Genomic DNA, 24,946 nt, shown 5'->3' with positions numbered 1-24,946 from the left:
AAGTAACTGTATCCAAAGTAACTCTCTGCTCTCCACAGCTTCTTCCCATCTCACACCCTGCTTTAATTTCTGCAGAACAATTGCTCCTCTCTGAAGGGATCTTCGCTATTTCTGAATTTGCTGGTGTGTGTTCAGAAGCATTCAATCTTTCAACACTGTATGCCCCGTGCCTAGAAAAGGCTCCCTAGCACATGGCTGGTGCTCAATAATCTTTGTGGAATGAATGAAAAAAAGTATTTTTCAGTCACAATGCATGGGTGGAGACCACAATGCCTCAGTCATCTCAGTGTAATACACAGGGTTAGGACTCTTAATGGGTATAGCATGGCCAAATGAATAATTTTCTGAGTGAACCTTTCTAAACTTGGTGTGTATGTGTAAATTTTATGGGGACCTTAATTTTCTGTACTATAAAGATGTATTCTTATCATTTAAATTGCTTAAATGTTTAGTAAGAACAAAAATAAGAAGCATATCCTATTGTGCAATCTGTTGAGGCCCACGGTTTGCAGCTCTCTTCCAGAGATTGTGGGTCCCCTTTGGGCAAATAAGATGAGACATTTAGGCACGTATGTAGTGGACAATATCTGTAGGAATTTTCCTTTAGGACTAAGTGCTCTTTCTTGGGATAGTTTCTGCTTCTACTGTCTGAGGTTTCTCATAGCTCTAGATCTGCCTTTTCCGGAGTCCACTTCTTAAACTGCTGAACTAAATATTTACTTAATAACTAATATATTAAATATATGTGTATATCTCACTATGCCAGATTTTTCACACTCAATTCTTTCAATAGTTCTGTGAAGTTGAAATTATTTGTTCACATTACAAATTACAAAATGGGAGATCAGATAGTAAATGGGTGGGCCTGTATTAGAATCCATTGTCTCATTATAAATAGCTTTTTTTGATGGCATCCTGGGGAACTAGACTTTATAGATTTTCTTGAATCTAAAACAAAATATCCTGACAATCTTGGATTTTAGGATTATAATAGTCAGATAAACTTTGTGTAATTTACTAATTAGTTGTGCACGTGCAATATAAAGTTTGCAAAAAAGGTAATGGCTTATTAAAAAAAAATGGAAAATGGCAGCAGACATACTTTGTTATAAAAACACATCCTCCCCTTCTTGAAATAATAGCATATATTCAGAAATACTCTCAACATACAGTGTCCGGAACAAAACATGGAATACAATGAAATATATAAGCAGATGTGAGTAGAGAGATTGCTAGGTCAGATAATCCAGTATTAGAGGACTTGATATCTTTCCAAATTAAAAAATATATATCCACTCCCCCAGAGATTACATCATGTTGAAATGAGTTAACTTTCATTTTAACCTCAAGAAAAGGGATTGAACGAATCAAGTTCTGAACAGAAGATTCCTTTAACACTCCTAAAGCTGAGATTTTGAAGGCACGGTAAAAAATATGGCTGAACTCCAATATCTCTAAACAAATGATGGTTGAAAACACATGTGATTTTATAGTTTAAGACTAAAATCTTGAAATGTATATGACACATTGGTAGACTGTAAAGTTTGCTTGGCACAGTGTTAACTTAATGTAAGGACTATATTATGAAAGATTTACTCAATAAAACCAAACATTATATAAAACCAACTCACTATATTTGGGGTTTAGTAGGACTTCATTACAAGCAAGGTTCACTAACGTGATACTCCAATACTACATTATCGCAAATTATTCACCTCTGGTATAGGACTACCAGAAAATGAAATTTTATCACAGTAGTATTTTGAAATGTTTTCACTTTGGTATCTTTAGAAAATGAAATCCACCTAGCTGTGTACATGCTGTGTCTCTCCACAGGTCTTTTTTTTTTTTTCCTTTTTTTTATATTTAAACTTTATTTTTTCAGTGTTCCAAGATTCATTGTTTATGCAGCACACCCAGTGCTCCATGTAATACAATGCCCTCCTTAATACCCACCACCAGGCTCACTTAACTCGCAACCCTCTCCCCTCCAAAACCCTCACTTTGTTTCTCAGAGTCCACAGTCTCTCTACAGGTCTTTTTATACATGTATGGATTATTAGATAAATTTGACAGTACAAGAAATTCAGTGGTAAACAAAATGAGAATTCTGATAGCTATGAGAAAATCTTAACTTTTAATTTTTAATAAACAAAAACCTAAAATGATAACCACAAGCAAATTTCCAGACCAGTTGCTCCTAGGAAGCAAATAAACTGAAAGACAAAACAGAAGCCCCTAGTAAGCATGCTACTTAGCCGATAAAACACAGTACCTACAATGACATCTTTTTAGATGTAAAGCCCTTATTCAAAGGAGAATCTGTGGTGCAAGTGTCAATTGCAAATTCTATATCTTTATTTTTACTTCTACAAGTTAATTTCTGAAGTTCTGATTTAATATACACAGAAGACACTGAAACTTCTATTACTTTGTAGCAAATTTCTTCACTTCTTTTACAGAGTAGTCTTATTTTGTCTCCTAATAGTCCTTTCTCTGCCACCTTTGTGCAGAAAGTGACCACTTTAGAATATACGGTTCATTATTTTATAGATATTAAACTTTTTGTTATGGCCATTCATATGAAAAATGTTATTTAAAACTAATGGGTTATTGAAAGTGCATTAATTATCAAGAGAAGGGAAAAAGTAAAATAAAGACCAAGATAAAATTATTGTTATAACATTGCTATAAAGTTACTTAAGAAGTAAACTATTTATTATGTAACTAGTTTTCTGAGGTTACTGTGTTGGAGAAAGGTACAGAGAAAAAAATCAAGGAATACCACATTGGATGCAGCAATCAGCTCAGTGTTTTGTTTAGTGAGAAATGATAGTGACTGATGATGAAAGCCTTTTTCTTACATTAATGTAATCTACCCTGTGAGGTAAAATGCTGCCCATTATAGTGTTTTGTTGTTTTTAACACAACCGGATAATATCAGGGAAATGTCTAGGAGAACAGAAAATGACAATTCCAAATCAATTTATTCCATAATTATTACTTTGCTATGGATGACTATTTAGTATAGAATATAGAAGCCTGAAGGCAAGGGCCTTTGTCTTTTTAAAATCAACCCAAGTTTTAATCACCATGGGTACTCAAGTTAATATCAGAAAAAAAGAGAGAGAGAGAGAAAGAGAGAGAGAGAGAAGGAAAAGGAAAAAATTTTGAATTGAAACAGATAACCTAAAAACCTGGAAACCTGTGTGGTCCAGTTCCCTGGTTTTGTCTGGGAGGGGAAAAGCGGTCCAAACAACAAAAGCAGTTAAGTATAATTCAAATTCTTGCATTTTTCAAGTATCATTTACAGAGATTCATTCATAATCCAGCACACCACATCATTGTCACCCATTTCCTTTTCTGCACTTTTCCTTTACTCTCTCCACACTGCCCCACGACTCCATCACACCCTTTGTCTCCTCTCTCTGGCTCAGCATCTTTGTCTCTATCCCCATTCACCTTCTTCCTTCTCTCATGAGTGAATTAGGCTCTATGTGAAATGACTTAGCCTTTCCCCCAGCCAATGAATATCCTTTTCCTTTGGATTGTAGGAGGAAGAGGAGGGAAGCTGAGCTGGTATGAGGATGAAGGAAGATGGTAGACACTCACCCATGAACACTTTTTTTTGAGGCACCATTGGAAGAAGTTTTATTGCAAAATGTAAATTTAAAATAATCTGCTATGCCTTAATATCACCTCACTATCTGTTCTGGAAAAAGGCAGTCTTTTAAAAGGTGCATTAGTGGAGTTAATGGTTTCAACTGTTCATGATATTTTGGTGTTTCTGAACTGAGAAAGGAGCTGAATCCCAAATGAAGGTAGAGCACTGACGGCTTCCCCTCTAAAGTAGTAAGGGACAGCTTCTTATTTTTAGTATTATAGTAATGTCTCCGATATTTGTCTCTTCTGTTTGTGCTAATATAAATATCTTAATTATCCTTTCAAGATATAAAGGGAAAGATAGGATCCACAGTTGATGAAAATATAAGAGCAATTAACCTAGGACCATATTCTCAAATGTTATTCTTAACTAGCCAGCTAGACTCATTTCTATTCCTAAGCTACCTAAAGACTTTGAAGTCGACTGAAAAACTAACTCAGTAGCTTGAATTCATGATCAAATATAGTATCCCCTCATTTTTCCAAAATCTTTTTGGATGGTAGAGGGTAAACTTATTTTTAAGTAACTTAAATTTACTCCACTAAAGTACCAAAACTAAAAACAAAATAAAAAATAGTGGAATGGTTATAGGCAGTACAGTAAAATGGAAGAAGGGTAAGATGTGATCATTGTAGACACGTATTTACTTTCTCATCCTGCCATTTATTCTGTCTGGCTTGGGGTAAGATAATTCACATCCTCTGAATTGAAGTTTCTTCTCTGTAAAATGGGAGACTGAACTAGAAATCTTGGCAGTATTTTATATCACTAGAGTTCTGCTGAAGAAAATTTCTTCAAAATTCCTCTACATTTTTAAAAAAATATTTATTTATTTGATAGACAGAGATCACAAGTAGGCAGAGAGGCAGGCGCAGGTGGGGGGAGAGCAGGCTCCCTGCTGAGCAGAGAGCCCGATGAGGGACTCAATCCCAGGACTCTGGGATCATGACCTGAGCTGAAGGCAGAGGCTTAACCCACTGAGCTACCCAGGCACCCCTCCTCTACATTTTTAAACAGACTAAAAATGAATGTAATTTAATGTCTTCTTGGTGACTGAGGGTCACGAATATAAAAAGTAAATGATATAGTTAAAGGCCATTGAGTTTGTAAGATCTCTTGTTCCCACATAAAATGGCCCCAGACTGCTGAGTGCTTATATGAATGGGTGTGTGTGTGGGTGTGTGTGTGTGTGTGTGTGTGTGAATCTTTATTTTCAGCTATTGTTTATTGATGTTTTCACTGTGTCTGTTTATAACATGCTGTTTTGTTTTTAATACACTTATTGAGGGGTAAAATACTCTTCTCTAAAGTAGGTTGCAATTGCCTCAAGCAATAGCAGCAAAGTAAATGTTTGGTTTCTTGATGTCACCAAAGTTTAACTAACAGTTAAGTGAGGTATTTCTTTTACTCTCAAACAGTAAATCCATTTTCTTCTTTTCCATCTTCTGAGAAGATTGCGGCCAGTCACTAAAGTATCCTTTCCTTAATGTCACCTGCTTGAAGATAGTTATTAAGTCATTAGAGAACCTTTCCCCACTGTCCAAACTAGTCTCAACCTTCACTCAGGTGTCACATTTTCCAACTAATTCTTCTTCATTATAATTTGATAAATCACCCTCAATGCTTTCACAAGTTTCTTAAACTGATTTCAAAATCAAAACTATGGGGCACCTGGGTGGCTCAGTGGGTTAAAGCCTCTGCCTTTAGCTCAGGTCATGATCTCAGGGTCCTAGGATTGAGTCCCACATCAGGCTCTCTGCTCAGCGGGAAGCCTGCTTCTCTGCCTACTTGTGATCTCTGTCTGTCAAATAAATAAAATAAAAAAAAAAATCAAAACTGAAGTTTAATAGTAAAAGACTTGCTAATTTCTATTAACATTTCTGTTAATATGTCTTAAAGATCTTAAAATGATGTTAACACTTGATATTATTTCCATTTTACTAATGATAGATGTGACAATACACACATACTCCTAACTGAAATAATAAATTTGGTTGGCTGGAGAGACTGAAAGAATTTTCCTAATAGTTACTTGTAAAGCTTGATATCAGTAGCTTCAATTCTTATGAGAAATAAAACTGATGAGTGGGACTGTGTTTTGGAATCAGATCAGAATTTTAAAGCAAGAAGGCTCTCCCTCTCCTTCTTCCTCTTCCTCCCATGTGCTGTCTTTAGAAGTCTCCTTTCACCTTATGGGTATGTGTAAGGTATAATGCAGGGGTGCTCGGTGTCTGTTCTGCTATAACAGTCTGACAGTACCAGGTAATACTTTGGTAATAATCAAAGTTGTGTTTGAAATATATGTTTTAAAACAACACATTTGATCAACTTGTAAAGCTTAATCCATTCTACTTAATAGGAAGATAATTTGGATCTCACCTCATTTGTTTAATGCACATAGAAAACCATAGCACCATGCTCTGTTTTCACTGGACCAGCAAAATTTCTACTAAATTCTCTCCACTGAAGGTCCTACTCAGAAATCCCAAAGCAGTCTCATATAACCACCTTTGGTACCAAAAATTTAAACCTCAGTTTCTGAAATCCTATTTGTTTCTCTATTTTGACATAGCAAAGGGGAATAATCTGTTTTCCTTTCTTCAGACTACAACTACAACATCTGTAACTATTTGGGTAACATTGTGATCAATGTCCCAGAAACAGTGTATAGGAATTGAAAGAAGTAACTGGGGGCACCTGGGGGGGTCAGTGGGTTAAAGCCTCTGCCTTGGTTCAGGTCATGATCCCAGGGTCCTGGGTTCGAGCCCGGCATAGGGCTCTCTGCTCAGCGGGGAGCCTGCTTCCCTCCCTCTCTCTCTGCCTGCCTCTCTGCCTACTTGTGATCTCTATCAAATAAACAAATAAAATCTTTAAAAAGAAAGAAAGAAAGAAAGAACTGAATACCAGTGAGAAAATCTGTATAAAATTTAGGAGCTGATATTTAGGTTGAGGGGAAAAAAAAAAAAAAAAACACTATAAAAGTCCCATAACTAAAGTAAGGAAAAATAACATATTATATATGTGGTCTTTATTAAAATATTATTTAAGATAGAATCTGTTTCTGAGAGCCATTGAACTCCCCTATAAAGACAAAATTTTTCAAAAATAATATGAAGGTAATGGTACGTGAGAATTATCTTACCACATTAAGATAAATTTCCAGTAGTTTGAGTTGTTGGGATAAATTCCCATAAGCTTAAATGTGGGACCAATGAAAGAATTCTATTAAAATCATGCTCAAACATAATGCAACATTATTATATGCGCTTATTATACTTCTCAAATGTCATCTTATAAATTGTGTGTGTGTGTGTGTGTGTGTGTGTGTGTGTGTGTGTAGAGGGCTGAAATGGTGGTAGTGATAGTGAATGTATTAAGCCAAATATTTGAGCTGTTTTCCCAAAAGGGGGAGAAATTGATTTACATGATTATTTGCTATTAAGATTCAAATACATCTACCATGCTTAGGTTTTCTGTTTTTCAATTTTTGACAGCTGTCAGTTTACAGTTATAATTATTTTACCTAAGCATCACAAACACTGCATTAGTATCTTCAGAAAATATACTGCAAAAGCTGCAGTTTCACTGTCCCAAATCAATTACTGCATTCTTAAACTTGCAGTATATTCATCTGTGGGCACTGAGGCAGCCAGTGGGAGGGTATTGATTGGAGTATAATGTCATGTGTAGCAGGAGAGAAAGATGAAAAGTGTTTTCTGCTTAATGGGTTGGTATTAAGTAGGTGGGAATGGCTTCTAATTAGCCAACAATTGCTGTGTTTCCCAGTTTCCCTCCTTTCCCTCCTCCTGTCGGTCACCAGCTGCCAATCTGTCCCCATTTTTTTTTTTTTTTAATTTGGAGTTCATTGCTCACTGCAGTGAAAGCCTTTGTTTAAGAAAGAGGGCTCCCAGGGTCTCAGCTGCCTGGGTACAGCTTGCTGCCTACGATGAGTAGCAACTGTCAGTTTATTTTATCTCAAGCTTTTCATCATTCTGTTGAAACTGATCGACTGAAACCACCTGAGAGACCTGAGGATTCCGTACCTACAAGTCATTAGCTAGGACTGCAGTCTCTCACCACATAGCAAGTCAACGGAACACTTCCTGAAATACAGTCCACTTTAACCCCATGTTTCCCCACGAACACGTAAGAATTCTGTCCCTTTTTTTGTTTTTGAAGCTGAGTCAATGGGAGATGATGCCTTTGACGTACAGACATAGAAGTCAGGGTATATTTCACTTTGGCTGAGGGAGGAGGAGAATGTTGGGGTGACAGGCTTTGCTACAGTATACCACTGACACGCGGAGCATTGTTTTGTCCACAGCAAAAGTGAATGTAGAAATGGAAAACACTTTACAAAGTGACTTTATAAGAACAAGTCTTAAGCCCGATTCTTTACAAACAGCAAATGTGCCCAACTGAAGTCTGATTTTGTACACGTGTGATCCATAACACAGCTGCTTAGTTGGTTTCCTACTCCACTTTAGAACTGAGTAGAGGAAAATTTCCTACGCACCTTAATGATACTTTGAAAACCTTTTTAAAGAGGTGTCATCTAACCTGTTGTACCCTGAATGCATCAAAACAGAAGGACATGATGAGAAAGTCCTCCCATGCTGCAGCAGTGGACGACGTTTAGTGAAAATCAGTGATGTGCAAACCTAGTGAAAAATGCTGTTACATGCCACTTAGAATGGTAGGGCTGTGAATATGTGCTATTTAACCACATTTCAACACGGGTACTGAGGCTTCTCGGGGCAGTAAGATTTTCGAAACATTTAGAAGGAGAAAGGAATGGTAACTGAGCAGAGAAAAAGATGATTATTTCTGATAAATGATGCGAAGTAACAAGTAACAATTGTGATTACAGAGGAAGAGTTCCAAGACTTTTCACCTGATTTCAGAATAAATACCTAACGATTGTGAAAAGAAAAGAGATACTGATTTAAAGTGCTTTGCAGAGTTCACATGTGAATTTATAATATTGCTGAGAAATGTTATATGAAGACCCACCTACTCAGTGGGCTTACATATATGCATGAAACAGCACATATTCATGTGGAAAAGATAACCTGGCATTATTATAACCTTAAAAACTGAAAAAAACTTTAGAGCAGTGCTCACACGTAAGGATCACCTGGTGAGCTTGTCCAAGGCAGATCCTCAAGGCCCAGGGCTGGTGATCCATTAGTCTGTGGTAAGAAGATCTGGGAGGTGCCTTTATAACAACTCCTCCCACCACCATTCAGCGCAAATGATTCTTGCGCTGCACCCTTGAGAAACTGCCTAAGGCTTCTTATGAAGTTTAAGTATTTTAAAATACTTGCATCATAATAGAAAATGCAACAAACAGAACAAATTTTATTTCAATGTCATTTTTCCTCATAAGAATCTTCTACTTACAATTGCTTTAAAAATCATTAAAATATGAAATTTAAGAATCACTAAAACTACAAAAGAGAAATACCCAGGAGCTTCACATGTCGTAGTATTGTTTTGCGAAACTCTAGATTCGCAAATACGTATTCTGTTCTCACAAGGCAAAATGTATTTCTTACTGTAGGTTTTCATCAAAAAGGCCACTGCTTTACGACGTAGTCTTTGCAGGGCAGCCAAAGTGATCCTTTTGAAAACTCAGAGTCCTAGTCTCAGAACTCAGTGAGAATGTTCTATCACAGCTGGAATAAAATCCAAAGTCGTCCCTATGGCCTGAAAGGCTTAAATTAACTGGCTGCTGCTCAAGACTCAATTCTTCCTACTCTCCTCCCCACTCAATTTGCTCCCACCATGCTGGTCTTCTGGTCACCTGTCTTCTCCAAGCCCTCCCAGATACTCACAGGGCTTGCTTTGTCATTTCCATCAGGTTTCTCTGCAAACCATGCCTCTTTTGAGGGGCTTTTCTGAACCTTCTGTTTAAAACAGCACCCGCCCCCCTCCACGCCCCAGGCCCAATCACTGTCCTCTTACCTGCTTTATTTTTTATTCATAGCTCTTAGCACTACTTGTAGTGATTGACGCCCAGCATCTAAATCTCCCTTTCCATGCTTAAGAAATTCTCCACTTTATAAATTTCAGTGGAAACCTGCTCTCAGTCTGGGCACTGAGAAGTCAGCTTGTATTCACTTTCCCAGCTTCCCTCGAAGCTGGGCAGGGTCATGTGAGCCAAGCCCTGCCAATCAGCTGCATGCACACCAAACTCAGCTTCAGGAGCTGTGGCTTGTTAAGCTGGGCTGCACAGAGTCCAGCCTGGCAAGGCGTGGCATCAGGCAGGACTCTGTATTGTAAAGCTTTTAAATGGTTCCCATGACAAGAAGCTAATTTGCCAACGTGCATGTGCTAGTTAATTTTTTTTTTTTCCTGGACATTGGCTTTAGAACATGCAAACCTGAAAGACTTGCCATATACATTTGTATTCATAGAATAGTATCCCTTTTGTATCCCTGTTATCGAGTCTGTATAAATATTTACGTTAGTTATTGAATTACACTTCAGTTAGATCTATTTGTGAATATAGATTATTGCATGTATAGGTATTTAAAATTTGTTTTAATTTTAATATTACTCTTGATCTTTCTGTTTCACTTCAAATCAATGTGCTAAAGACAGTCAAAAAGAGATTCCGAAGAAAGAGCAATAGGTAAGTTTTGGTTTACCTATCTTTTAAAATTATATTTTTCTTGACATTTACAGAGAAAGCTACCCAGTACAAAGCTGACCTATTTTTTTAAAAAAGGAAAATTCCTATGTTAGATATAGAAAGTGACAGTACTATGCATAATTATCTATGCAATTACACTTGCACATGCTTGAAAATTTTTAGCCAGGAATGCTTAATAACATTTGCATGGTTAAATGAGACAGCAGAAACAACTGGAAAGGCCTCAGGGCATGGTCATCTATTTAAGCATCCACTTGGATTTTCAACATAATTAGTCATATAATTGTGTGCCTAAACTTAGTAGATTCATGTAAGTAATTATAAATTATTAAAAAGCTGCGCATGTGTTTTGTTCTCTACTTCCTGCCAATCAAATTACTAAGGAATATACTATGTTCACATTTCATCATATAAATCTCCAAATAAGATTACAATGTAATGCCCTGGATGAAAGTGAATAAACCAGTGAATCCATTCAGATGAGATTTAGTTAATATAGTTATATGGACATTCATATTTTTAGAAAGAATTCCTATAATCACATCATAAGTCTGTTCATCTGTCCCTATTAAGACTTCTAAGAAAAAATGTTTCTTTTGCTTATGTTGTATTTGACACAATGAATTTTTTTGTTTATTAATTTTTTTAACTTGAATTAATAGCTGAAGGTTGGATATAATAGCTTCCTTTCGTATCGCTGAATTCCTTCTTATCATAGATCTGTTAGTGGGTGAAGGTAAAAACTTAGCCAAATAAATCTGAACAGTAAAAATTATTAACCCTCCCAATTTTATGATGGTCGTCTTCTTCCTGACTAGTGAGTTTAAAGCTTCATTTTATTTCATACTTCTCCATTGCTTTTTCCCCTCATTGTTATTTTAATATCTGGGTTGAAAATGTGGAGATTTATAGAAAACTGTGTATCCCTTCTCAGGAGCTCATCTAATAAACTATACCAGAAGACCCCTGAAAGTGTTGAACTAAATTTCTTTTGATAAAAGTGCAAATTACACTTAATTAACTGCTGATACAAGGAAACACAGTCTTAATACAAGAAATTAGACTTATTTCACTAAAGGCAAATATTAACCAGTCTTTTCCTCATTTTGGGTACCTGATTCCATGTTAGAAGTCAATAAATGCAGCCCTTAGAGGCATCACACTTAAATGAGCTAACTTAAGTTTTCCCAATTGGTTTGACAAAGTCCAACTTTGATTACCTTAAGGGCACAATGAGAGAACATCTATTTGCTCAGGTTTTTTGATTGCAGGTTAGAGTAAAAAAAAAAGGAAGAAAATATCCGAGTATACTGTAGTGATAAAGGATTTGGAGATGGTGAATATTGGTCAGTGCTTTTAATATTTATTTCATTATGACAGTAGGTCAGAGGATTTAGACATTAAATGTGTTCAGGTAAGTTTGCAGTATTTCAAGGATTCAGTTAAGGAAGCTCAAGACACTGGTCACGATGGACTGACATTAAAATTAAAAAATATGCTAGCATTTCTTCTGATTAGATTTTTTTTTTATTTATTTGAGAGACAGAAATCACAAGTAGGCAGAGAGGCAGGCAGAGAGAGAGGGGGAAGCAGACTCCCCGCTAAGCAGAGAGCCCGATGTGGGGCTCAATCCCAGGACCCTGGGATCACGACCTGAGCGGAAGGCAGAGGCTTTAACCCACTGAGCCACCCAGGCGCCCCCTGATTAGATTTTTGCTCAACATTTTCCACACGGAGCACATTGTTCCCATCCCCAGGAGGCAGACATCACCCACAGAAGTGAAATATACATCCATGCACTGTTAGTTAAGTCAGTCATTATAAAAAGGCATTGTAAATAATTTCTAGTTTCTAAAAGAATATTTGTCATGAAAAGTATTTATTTTATATTAATTACACTAAAGAACCTAGACTATAAAAAAATTTTTTACCTTTGTCTGGGATTTAAAAATATAGGGATGGTGGAGGAAAAGAATTTAAAGAATGAGTCCTGGGACCATGGATATAATTTTTGATTGAGTGGTTAAAAAAATCAAAATTCACAATAATGAGAAAACAAAGGTGAGAAGTAATTAGAAAAACTCCTACACTGTACCCCAAATCAGGGAAACTTAGGGAAAAATTAGAAGCTAACAAAATTTGTTCTTCCAATATGTTCATGTTTGAAATATTAACATCACTTTTTTCAGAAGAAATCATATGGATTAAGAATCACCTGAATTATCCTAATAGAGCTTTACTGAAGAAGGTTTAAATTCATGTCTAAGATTTTTTTTGTCCCCAAATTCTAGCAATGGTAGAGGAATATTTACCTAAATTGGCACAGTATTTGGAATCCAAGACTACAGGTAAAAAGACATAACTGGAAGCAGGGGTGAGAGCCCTCACTGAGGAGGAGAGGAATATAAATGGGTGACAATGGGATTCTCTCAGAACTTCGAACCCTAGCCTTGTACTGGTACAGATCAGGGATTTATTCTGGTTTTGCTATGGTTTAACTAACCAAAAAAACTTTTCGTAAGCTTTTCAAACTAGCAATTAGAGATGGAATCGAAACAAAACCATATTAGAAAAACCCAGTTACATTGTTCTTGGAAGTGGTGAGTTCAGTGTACCTTGGGAAGTTAAAACTGGTAACACCATTAGCTACCAAGAACTGTGAGCAGAATCTAAAAGAAGTATAGTTTTTGTTTGAGCAATCAAGAATTCTCTTTTATTGAACCAAGGCAGCAGATAGAGAAGGAGGCTCTCAGAGGGGAAAAAAAGGAAAGAGGAAAAAAAAAGATCTTTCAACCCAAGGGATCTAGAGCTACATTATTATTTCCCAATGAAGTAGGCATTAGTTTTCTGAAAAAAATTTTTTTGATTCCTAAGGAAGCAAATATGTCACCTGTGTTGTAGAAAATATATGAAGATGGGGGAACTGTAAGTGAAGGAAGAAATTTGAAAATCGGGCTCAAACTCTGCAGTCTTTTTTTATGTAAGGATTTTGGCTTAAGTATTGATTTTGTCTTCTTCAGCATGTTTCATCTTTGGAATTATTTTATTACCAGTTGCAGAAGCCACTGAATTCTCTAAACTCTTTCTTAAAATTTATTAGAAGTATACTTGATATACATGATAGCATGATTTAAGTGAGATTGGCAGAAAAAAATGCATCTCTTTCTTAAGGTTTTTGACAACAGCCTGGAATCTATAAAGAATATATTTTAATATATTTTAATGTGTCATTCCCATTTGTCTTATCAAACTTGTTTTCTGTGCCTAGAAATAGAAATAAAACACAAAGGATTTTAAAGATCTCTGCCTTAGAAAAAAGTCACAAGCAGACTCACAACCTATAAACACACAATTTATAAACTGTCCTACAGAGAAATGGCTATCCCAGTTCTCCCCCCGGAGCTCCCACTGAGACTATCCAGGGGCCGTCACGGAGAATCCTGAAGCTTGCAGAGTTAGGGCAGGGTAAACGAAGCTGTACTAACAAACAACTCTGCAAATCTCCGTGGTTCACCACAATAAAAGATTATTATTCTGTGCTCGCACAAAGTCTGCTGCAGGTCTGAATGGCATTCCAGGACAAATGTTCCACATGTAGAGACTGACTGCATCAGTCTCGTTGCCCTGTAATTTTTCATAATGCTTCCACTATGATTACTGCAGCAGGGAGAGAATCCGCTGGAGGATCTCAGGCAGGCTCTCCTATGCTTACACACAGAAGTAACTTTGACCATTGGCCAGGACTAGTCACAGAGCCCTGCCTCGCTACAGGAGATGAAAAATGCAGTCTTCCATGTGCCCAGAAGAGTAAAGAACCAGATACTGGTAAGCCCTTGTAATTTCCACCCCCTTGAGCAACAGTTGCTGAACCCTCTGAAAATTATACGCAGTACTTGTAGGTTTTTCTGAAGAGAGGAGGGAGATCTTAGCTTTCACTGGATTCTTTAAGGGGATAGTGATCTGTCATCTAAAAATTCTAATAAGCTTTTTAAAAAATGTAGAGATTTATATTGAAGAAAGGAAAGTTCTGAAATTCAGGAATAGCTTAGAGAAGTCGAATTTAGGGCAAGTTCCCAGACTTTAGAAGACTGGTCCATGTGTTGGCCTCATTGTCCACAATTATTTTGCCCCACACTGCCTGAATGATTTCAGTTATACACTGTATTACAGATGCCCTAAATTCTGGCAATAGGGAATCTTCCAATGTTTAAAAAATCCTAATTGCTCTGAATAGGTTCAAGCACTTTCAGTCATTAATAATAATGGTGTGAATCAGCTTAATCAGATTGATTTCTTCCTAACAGTGTTCATAATCTTTCTCAAGGATCACTGATCTGCGCTGTTTGTTGTCCAATCTCTGCAAACACTTATTTTATATGTTTTGTTTATTTGTTTTAGTTGTTTAACACAGGAGGGTAAATCTTTTCCTTGTGACTTCATCTTGGCCAGAAATAGAACCCCACTTGTTTCTTTGCACCATGAATATTTTAATCCAGATTTTAATTAAATTCTAATCTTTTTAAATGTTTAACATGACTTCTGCTAAATATAAAGTATTATTGTAAAAAAGTGCAACTCAAGGAAATGATTCTTGAACTAGAATTCTAGAAAACTAGATTATAGGTCCATTTTGTCTTTCAGATTTTTATATAACTGCATGTCTCTGGACCTGAGGACATTTGGAAAAAAAAAAAAAAGTAGACCAAGTTATTTCTTTAGTACCACACAGCTCAATAATTTCATGATTCCATAAAACTCAAAAAAGTTCAAGAAGATTTTAACTCATGTTCAGAAGACAGAAAGGGGCTACAGGAGTGGTTCCAGATTGAGGAAGGCAGAGACAGACATAAACAGAAATGTATGACGAAGGGTTAGTAATGAGCCCCAGGAACAGTGGGGAAAAGGTAGGCATTGAGGAAACGCTGAGGAGAGGTATGACACAGGGTTGAACACAGAATGGGTTGAAAGTCTGCAGATGGAACAGTGCACTAGGTTTAACAACTTCAACAATGCCAACCAGGGACAGGTCAAACTGCATATGATGGCAGATAGCTAGAAAGTCCTTTATTATAAGTTCTAGCAGAAAGATCAAATATTTGTACCTGGCATTTTTATAGCTGTTTGATATATTAAAATAGTAATAATAATAATAACCATAATAAAATTCCCTTTTGGGGAAACCCACAGAAACAAGTATTTATGGGGGAAAAACAACAATAAAATGCTCACGAAAATCTAGATTGAACTACAAAATACCATATTTATTTAGAAGATGCTCCTACAGAGGAACTGTTATCAGTCCCAGAGAATCTTATTAATGATCTGTTTTGAACTTTAGATAGAGAGACTTGAATTGAAATCTTTGCCCAAAGTCACAAAGCTAATGAGGGCTCAATATAGTATTAGAACCTAGATCACCGGACTCTTACATAACACTCTCCCCTCAATTATCCAAAATACCAGTAGGGTGAGCTTTGATTCAGTCAGATTTTTCACCAGAATCTTTTTTTTATGTGTTATGTTTTTGAACACATTAAAAAGAGACAGAGGTTTGCTCTGTGACAATAAGACGCTATAAAACCCACTTCCAGACTTTTTGGCTAATTCCAGAACTTTCTCCTCATTGTTAGGGTTATTTAACTGAAGCAGCTGAACAAAGTATAATAGAACATGAGGCTCACTCATGAATGTGGCTTTTCCACATTCATTAAAAGGGCTGAGTTCATGAATAAAAAATACAAGCAAAGAACAGGGTGGGAAAACATGGCTCAACATCGAACCAAGGACTCGACATTAAACCCACATAAACCAAGGGCTGAGAGACAAATTCATGGTCTTGACTGTTTTCTTTTAAGAATATTAAATGATTCATAAAGTGAGAGTGGTATTTTTGGTACTCAAGGAAACCTTTGCATGTCATTTTGTAGAAAACAGTGTCTTTACTGACTATCCGGTGTATTCATCTATTTCCATACTCAGAATTTGCATCCTATTTCTCTGATATAATTTACATTTGGCTAAAATAAGAATGTGCATTAAACCCATGTTACTGATATTATCAATGAAGTGGTTAACCACACTGGCAATGAAATGGCTGTAATTACATTTCTAAGTTAACAGTTCTCTTATGTTGCACAAGAAAAGCTTTTCTTTCTCTGTCACTGTTCCACATCTGGGTCTATAATCTCCACAAGGCAAGATGAATTAGCTATCCATTAAAAAAAAAAAATTCGTGATTGGAGGCATAATAGTTCTAGTAGGAAAAATAAACTATGTTCTGGAGAAATCAGCAGAAATTCATAGGCCCTTAATCCTTCCAGAGCCAACCAATTTCTGTTGCTTCAGGCTTGAATAATTTTATTGAACTGAAATAAATTTGAATTCCCTCTAAATTCCTAAATTTGGGAGGAGAATCTACTCTTATTTTACTATTGGAAAGAAAAGGAGGAAGGTGAAATCATTCCAACCATATCTGAGAGTATTAGAATGGTATGAAGGTTCCTATATTTGCTGTGTTCCCTCTGAAAGGTACAAAGAGGAGAGATGATTGCTGGTGAATCACTGTTCCATTTTATCTAGAGACCTGAGTGCTCTCACTGTTCTATTCCCTTAGGGGGTCATGTTCCTCTGCTTAAAAGAATATTGCCTGCTCTGTGAGCTAATGATTTGTTTGGAGGATGTAAGTCTCAGAGGTGGAGATAACTGCACAGCTTTTATAATGTATCTTTCAAATCTTTGATCTGCTTTTTTCTGAATACATGGGACCCCTCAATGGCAAGATTAAAGACGTCTCTTCAGAGAAGAAAGGCAAAATTTGGAAACCTAAAAGCTGCTCAGATTTCCAAATAATATTTCCATATTTCTTCATTTTGTCAACATCACACTTGTCCTGAATTCACGTGATAACCACATGGAATCAAAACACGGTATTGGATCATAGTGGTTTTGTAGTTGTTGTTTTTTCAAGGAGATATGGAACTATGAATCCTGTTTTAAAAAGTGGTTAGTGCAAACTTGTTCATGGCTAGGACATACATACTCATTTTGAATTCTATTTAATTTGGGAAATATTTCCTTGGTACCTAGCAGATGTTAGGCATTGTGCTTTCCTTTGGAGGAAACACCAAAGATCAGAATCTGTTTTCAAGACACTCATACTCTCACTGGGCAGATAAGGCAATTACAGAAATGGTCATGACAGAATGTAGAATAGGACAAGTGAAAAGTGCTTGGACAAAAATGAATGACATTCAATGTGGGAACAGAGAGAAGAGACAACAGTCAAGTAAGATGGGGATCAGGGAGGATTTCAACATCTCAGAAGGACCATGGAAAACATTTCCCTGGATGGGGCTGGAGTTGGAAGTAAGGTGGTATTAATGTACATTATGTGTGTCTGGGGCATGAGGGGGTAGCCAGGGAAAGGGAGGTGGTCAAAAAACATTATGAAACTTGTACAGAATTTGTAGGCAGTAGGGATCCAGTGAAGTTTTTGAAGCAGAGAAAAAATAGAATAGTAAGTGTTGTAGTTTAAGAAACACTTTTGAAGCATTTAAAAAGCACATTTTAGTGTATTTTGAACTAAAATATGTCCATGTAAACATACAAGCGAGTATGTTTGATAATGTCCTGCAGGTTTTATTTCCAAATAGGACAGCTACCACCAAAAAAATGCCAGTAGTAGAAGACTTAACTTCTCATTTACATTTGAATCTAGAGGAGTAGTCTTCATTTTTATAATAACATAGCTCATCCACGCATAGATTTCTAATCTTGGTCAAATGAATCAGGAAGGGGGTGTACTTTTATAGCATTTCAGAGAATTTAATCTTCTCCACCATAGGAATAGCTGAGTTTTTACTCTCTGAATAATATTTTTTATTAACATATAATGTATTATTTGTTTCAGGGGTACAGGTCTGCGATTCATCAGTCTAACACAATTCACAGCACTCATCATAGCACATACCCTTCCCAAGGCCCACCACCCAGCCGCCCTATTCCTACCCCTCTACCCCTCCAGCAACCCTCGGTTTGTTTCTGAATAATGTTTTGAAATGCATTGTTTTGTTTTACTCCTAAGCCCTTTGAAACACAAAACACCCTCACCAAAAATGAGAATAAAATGTTAAAAAAAAAGAAAAAAGAAAGAAATAGCTTTATAGAGTGAAGAAAAAACAAGGGAGATTTTTGAAAAAGCCCCAAACAGGATTGCAGCAAATAGAAGAACTAGACTCTCTAGTTTTGAGTTTGTTTGTTTTTTTAAAAAAGATTTTATTTGACAGACAGAGATTACAAGTAGGCGGAGAGGCACGCAGAGAGAGAGGGGGGGCGGGAGGAAGCAGGTTCCCTGCCAAGCAGAGGGCCCGATGGGGTGCTGGATCCAAGGAACCTGAGATCATGACCTGAGCTGAAGGCAGAGGCTTTAACCCACTGGCCACCCAGGCGCCCCTTGAGTTTTTTTTTTTTTTTTTTTTCCATGATTATTAGGGTGATGGCTAGAGCTTATCCAAGTAAATCAGAAAAAGGGGAGTAGCCCAACTTATTTTCTACCAAATCTTTTATCAGAAGAAGTAATCTAAGAGATAGATACATCATATTTCCTCTGCTTTCTCTCCTGGGCAGACAAGATGAGGGAGTAAAGGGAAGATAACTCAAAACTACAGAGCAAGCTCTCAAGTATATAACACAACATCCTGAAGTGAACAAAATATTATCTAAAAGTGGTTAGTTAATAGTTACCTGTAAATATTTGTTGGGCACTCAAGCACATTGAAATTCAAGAAGCCATCTGTTTTTGAAGACTTTATCCTGTACATATATTTGGAATGAGACCTTTACTTATTTCCTAACTAGAGGACAGACAGTGGTAAGTGGTATTCTACTAATACTACACTACTAATTCTGCTAATATAAAAGAAGCAATAAGATTCATTTGTGCACAATTTACTGTTATTTACTATTTATTCTATGGAGAAAATAAAAACTAAAGAGCTTATTGTTTCCTCTAAATGACCTAATGGGGGGTAGGAAGAGTTCCAAGCAGGAGATGGTTCTTTACATACCAGAATTGTGCCTATGATTCCATTTGTGCTATCCCAAATATCCCTAAAATATTTTGCTTGAGAAAGTTTGATTTACCAACAATTATGCAACCCAAGGGTCTGGTGATAGGCAGTACTGTTAAAAATTTTAAAAATCCGATTCTGAAGTTCTTTTTTTTTTTTTTTTTTTTTTAAGATTTTATTTATTTATTTGACAGACAGAGATCACAAGTAGGCAGAGAGGCAGGCAGAGAGAGAGAGGAGGAAGCAGGCTCCCTGCTGAGCAGAGAGCCTGATGTGGGGCTCGATCCCAGGACCCTGGGATCATGACCTGAACCGAAGGCAGAGGCTTTAACCCACTGAGCCATCCAGGTGCCCCCCGATTCTGAAGTTCTTAACTGAGGACTGGAGCCAGTCAAGTTGACACATGAAAATGACATTCACATCACTTCTAGTTATTTGTTTTTAATTGACTGCTCTGACTAATTATCACAAGAAAAATTATGTATGAAAATAAGTGGAGTTAAGAGAAATTAATATTACATTTTCTAAATTAATATTCTAACTTGAATTGATCAAATATAGGAAAATTTACTACCATCAGCAAAGTAAGAGTAAAATATTAATTGCATTTAATACTGATAAGCATCTGTGAACTAACATCTGTGACTTGTTCTTGTCAACAAGGTACAACAATGAACTTTTAAAACAACACATTCTCACATTCTGATTAGTGCATGTTGTTGAATATTTAACTGAAAAAAAGAACATGAGGTTGGTGATTTGTCAAGTTTAACTAATCATTACCACATTTTATGCTTTCCTTATCATCAAAGTTATAATATAGCATGAAGGCACATCCAATATTTATGTAGTAAGGCATACATAAAGTTAAAACTACCAATAAAATCAAAATCACTGATGGAGCCATTAAGAATGATACAAAAACTAAACTGTTTTCAAAAACTGAAGTCTCACCATTAGTCGGATCACACACAATGCTGTCTCTATTCTCCTTCCATGACAGCAGGTAGCCAAGGCTGGTTAGATCTTCAGACTCGATGTAACTGTTAACCCTCTGCATGATCTGATGAGCTTTTGCTATTCCATAATGCACTTTCGTTTCATCCATTTGACTCAAGTTTGTTAGCTCTGCTGTTGTGTTGAAAGCTTGCTGAAAGTATTGTGAAGCTTTCTTGTAGTATCCCTAAAGATGTAAGAGAAATCATTTCTTTCTTAATTTTTTATTCTATCTTTCCACATATCTGCTCACCTTGGTATGTACCAAACTTCTCTTTCAACAGTTACAGCATTCATCTTTTAGAAGAAAGAGATGGCAGGCAGGGACTCTATGAGAATAAGGTTCTTTTAAAAAGTTGTGATTACTAACCATACAATATCTTGAAGCTAGGATACTAAAAGAGCTTTATCTATCAAGTTGAACTATATGAATCGTAAGCTTTTTTGGATTAAAAATGATCAAATGTTAGCATTTTCAAATGGTTCAACCTGGTACAGGTTGGGAAGTCTGGGAAAGAGTGGTCCAATTCACATTAATTTGGATGTAATTTTCCTACTTGTAGCACTGGATTTACCTAATAAAGCATTTTAACCAGTTGTTTTTAGTCACAGCAAGAGATCATTTTCAGCCAATCTGTTTCGGATTTACGGGGCCACTGAAAATTGATGTATTTATCTGCTGATCTGGTTATTGCTCTTGTTTTCCCCATGTGCTTAGGTCATTCTTGACTAAGAACATCGGAGGTAATCAAGATTCCTGAAAAATAATGATCCTAATGGCACTAGCACAACTCATTGAAAAAAATCAAGCCGGTTTTCTGTTTTTTTAGGTTTTGTGGGCTTTTTTGATCATACTCTCCTACCCTCCTATAAGCTATTATCCACGATAGCTTTAAAAGTGTCAGGGCCAGTGCTAAGTACTTCATATATTATGTCACTAACTTTCATAAGTCATCCCGTGAGAAAATATTATTCTTATTCTACAAATAATGAAATTGAGCCTCAGGAAAGAGACTCCCTTCTGCCAACCTCCAAATTTTCTAAAAATCCTCATGAAAACGTTTTCCTCAATGGAGGATATCATTTTTAGGACTGAGCCTATACTTTTAAGACGCTAGGGAACGAAGTTTCCTTTCTTCACTGACTTGTAAATCTCCTTTCCTCTCCCCTTCCCCTCCCTCCTCTCCTCTCCTTCCTCTCTCTCTTGCTCATACACACAAAAACACACATGCACACACTTTTGAGAAGAGAGAATATTATGAGAGAATATTTTTTTTATAAGTTTTCAAATTATTTTCTCACAACATTTTATGAAGGAGGTGGTAATACAAACACCATTGAAACACCCTATACCATACCCCAGTACAGGCAAAATGCATACTCAACTCCATGCATCTCTGTATAGTCATGGTGTTCAGACAGCAAACTGATTGGATACAAAAGTTGCTGGAAGATGAGGAGGGGAGAAATAGGGCTTGTGTGACAGTTATGTTACATACATAAGCAGTATAATACTATGTTATAGACCCACAGGATGGTTTAGTGAACTCTTTACTCAAATGGTTCATTGCAATTAATCTTACTAATTTAAACACAATCGCTCTATATTTTATCAATAATAATTTTTGTTTGTTGAGATAGTGATTCTTTTATTTCAAAATGTAAAGCATAGAACTTATATGAGGATATGGTTACTTAATTAGAAAAAATAAAATGTATCAAAGACATTTATATGGTAAGTATATTATATGATTGAGGAACAATGCAAATATTGAAGATGGAAATAAAGCTAGTTAATATTTTGGATTGTTCTGCTAAACATCAAAGATATAGGATAAAATAAATGAACATATGTGATTAGGCCTTACATTTCTATTTTTAAAAACAGAGAAGTATAAATAATTATTGTTCTAATTATATTTCTGAGCATTAAGCTATTTATTGTCTTAGATGAAAGTCTTAATTAGGAAATTAGGGGCCATAAATAAATGGACATACATTTAAATTTCAAGAATTACTTTATATATTATTGTTAGAATGAACTTCCTCGTTTATCAGGCAACTACTATGTACGAAGCTCCATGCCAAGCAGTGGGGATTCAGCAGTTAACAGAATTTACTATGCCTAAAATTTATATTAGATCCTCTCTAACAAGTGTTTTTTTCCCCCAAAATAGGAGCATTATAATTATTCATAACTATTTAATTATAATTATAATTACATATAATTATTCTTCCCGCAAATTGAGCTTAGTATTCAATTGCTAGACACAGACACAACTGCCATAAAACTGGTATCGACCTAAATTTCTCTAGTTTAAAACACTATTAAGGAAGTACATTAATTCTTCTAAGATGCAAGGATTTTTATACATACCATTTTGGAATGAGATTTCATTACTGTGTATTGTATTTCTAGATTTTCAATTCTTAAAGAGCTTAATATCTAAATTTAATCTCTTCTCCAAAGGTTCTGTCCAATGTTCTACAGTTCGATTCTGTTATCAGTTAATCCCTTTCCTATTATAAAATTCAGAAGATTCTAATAATTAATCTTGGCAATCTTAAATATGAATCTGAGAATATATAAGTGAATTAATCACTTCACGATTGCCTCTTACTGGAAAAGAGAACTTTGCTTAGTGTTATAAATATCACTGGTAAGCATTTAAGGGACAATTGCAGGACAGTATCTTGATGACATCGTAGACCTTAAAACAAAGCTTCCATTATTACACTATAATATAGAATTTTCATGCATTTTTCTGATTCTTACCAGATACTTCTCAGTGTGTCTGTCACTCTATACAATGAGCAAGCTCAAAAATAAAAGAACATTTCCTAGTACTAAGGAAAAGCCATTTTTTACACATTTTCTTCACTATTTTAGTCTGGAACTATCACTTTTTTATTTGTGTGTGTGTGGTTTTTTTTTAAGATTTTATCTATTTTTTTGAGAGAGAGAATTGAGAATGAGCAGGGGAAAAGGGCAGAGGGAGATGGAGAAAGAGACTCATTGCTGAGTGGAAACCCGACAAAGAGTCTGTATCTACTTTTGTTCCCTAAAGCATTCTCATTTTGCTACTTTATATTAATTCTATATTTTCATCAAGAGATCACATCAGGAGGGTGGGATGGGTGGCCCATCTTCTATGATTATATAGTAAAGGTAAACTAATTAGAATAAATGATCTCTTAAAGATGTGCTAATGTTAATTATAACAACACTATAATAACTAGAGAAAACAGTTAATTCTAATATTTTTTCCAAATACAGTCTTATAGTTGTGCTCTTATAATAACATTATTTCTTAGATGTGATTATAAGGAATACAATTAGAATACATTGCATGAATAATATTAAGGAAGAAAAGAGATGATGAGGAAGACTGACCAGTACCAGGAATATTAGATTTGCTTTTAAAGATTCAGTACAAGTTTTCAGAATCATTGTACAAAAATGAAATAGAAGTTTGGAATTCCTAAAGTGAGAGATTCTTACTCTCCTGAGGTAGAAAACTGGTTACAAATTTATTGATTGATTAAAAATATTCACATATTTTTGCTCACCACCTCTGTGCCAACTTCTCATTTAGGATCTAGAACAAAATAATAAACAAGGTAGATATGGTCCCTATTCTCATTAAGCTATTCTAGCCAAATTAAACAACACTAAGAAGATATCATAAACAAGAAAACTAGGAGATGAGTGCTATGTGAAATATTAATGTAATGTTAAAGAGTACCCGGTGGCTACTTCTTTTCTTCTTCATATGATTTTTATTTTGGCATGCAGCTTTCAGGACTTCAGTGAACAGAAACAGGAAATATGGAGATTTCAGATATTTTGGTTAAGTGGAAGAAAAGGTTTTATTTTTCCAACAAAACAGATACTTTTATTGATTGAAGTTTTTGGCTTCTCTCTCAAATGCCTAGAAAGCCCCACAGAATATAGTGGATTAGATTTCATCATTTTAGATTAGAAAATGTGTTTGAGCACTCAAATCACAGAAATGGTAGCTGTGATTAAACAGTTTTCCTCATGAATAACAATAATGCCATCTTATATTATAAAATACAAGTACCTTTTCAAAGCACCTTCATATACTTTTTAAAATTGAGGTCTAATTGACATTATGTGACAATTATATTGTCATATATAACATATAATGTATTGACAATATATGACATTATATTAGTTTTGGGTATATAACATTATGATTAGTATTTGTATATATTACTAAATGATCACCACAGTAAGTGTAGTTAACACCACCTCACATAGTTACAAATTTTTTTGTGATGAGAACTTTTAAGAGCTACTCTTGGTAAATTTCAAATATACAATACAGTATTATTAACTGTAATTACCATGCTGTACATTACATTCCCAAGACTTGCTTCTTTTAGAACTGGAAGTTTGTACCTTTGAACTACCTTCACCCATGTGGCTACTTTTAGTCAGTTGCCAAGGGAAGGCCTCTCTGAAGATGTGGCATCTAACTGAGATATGAGGACAATAATTCAGGGATATGAAGCTCAGATTGGGAAGCATTCCAT

At 35.7% G+C, this 24,946-nt stretch overlaps 1 protein-coding gene across 5 annotated transcripts in view; it reads right to left on the bottom strand.

The window, feature by feature from the left end:
• Positions 1-24,946, bottom strand: part of TTC29 (tetratricopeptide repeat domain 29) — a 224,811-nt gene that overhangs the window by 53,705 nt on the left and 146,160 nt on the right. For all 5 annotated transcript variants that reach the window (XM_032855563.1, XM_032855561.1, XM_032855564.1 and 2 more), the window contains one exon: positions 20,345-20,573. In XM_032855563.1, the coding sequence (XP_032711454.1) occupies positions 20,345-20,573 (229 nt within the window). The remainder of the gene's footprint in view (positions 1-20,344; positions 20,574-24,946) is intronic.

The sequence above is a fragment of the Lontra canadensis genome, unplaced genomic scaffold (assembly GCF_010015895.1).
Source record: "Lontra canadensis isolate GAN:19392208 unplaced genomic scaffold, GSC_riverotter_1.0 scaffold10, whole genome shotgun sequence".
NCBI lineage: Eukaryota > Metazoa > Chordata > Mammalia > Carnivora > Mustelidae > Lontra > Lontra canadensis.
This window is presented reverse-complemented; position numbering and strand designations above follow the sequence as displayed.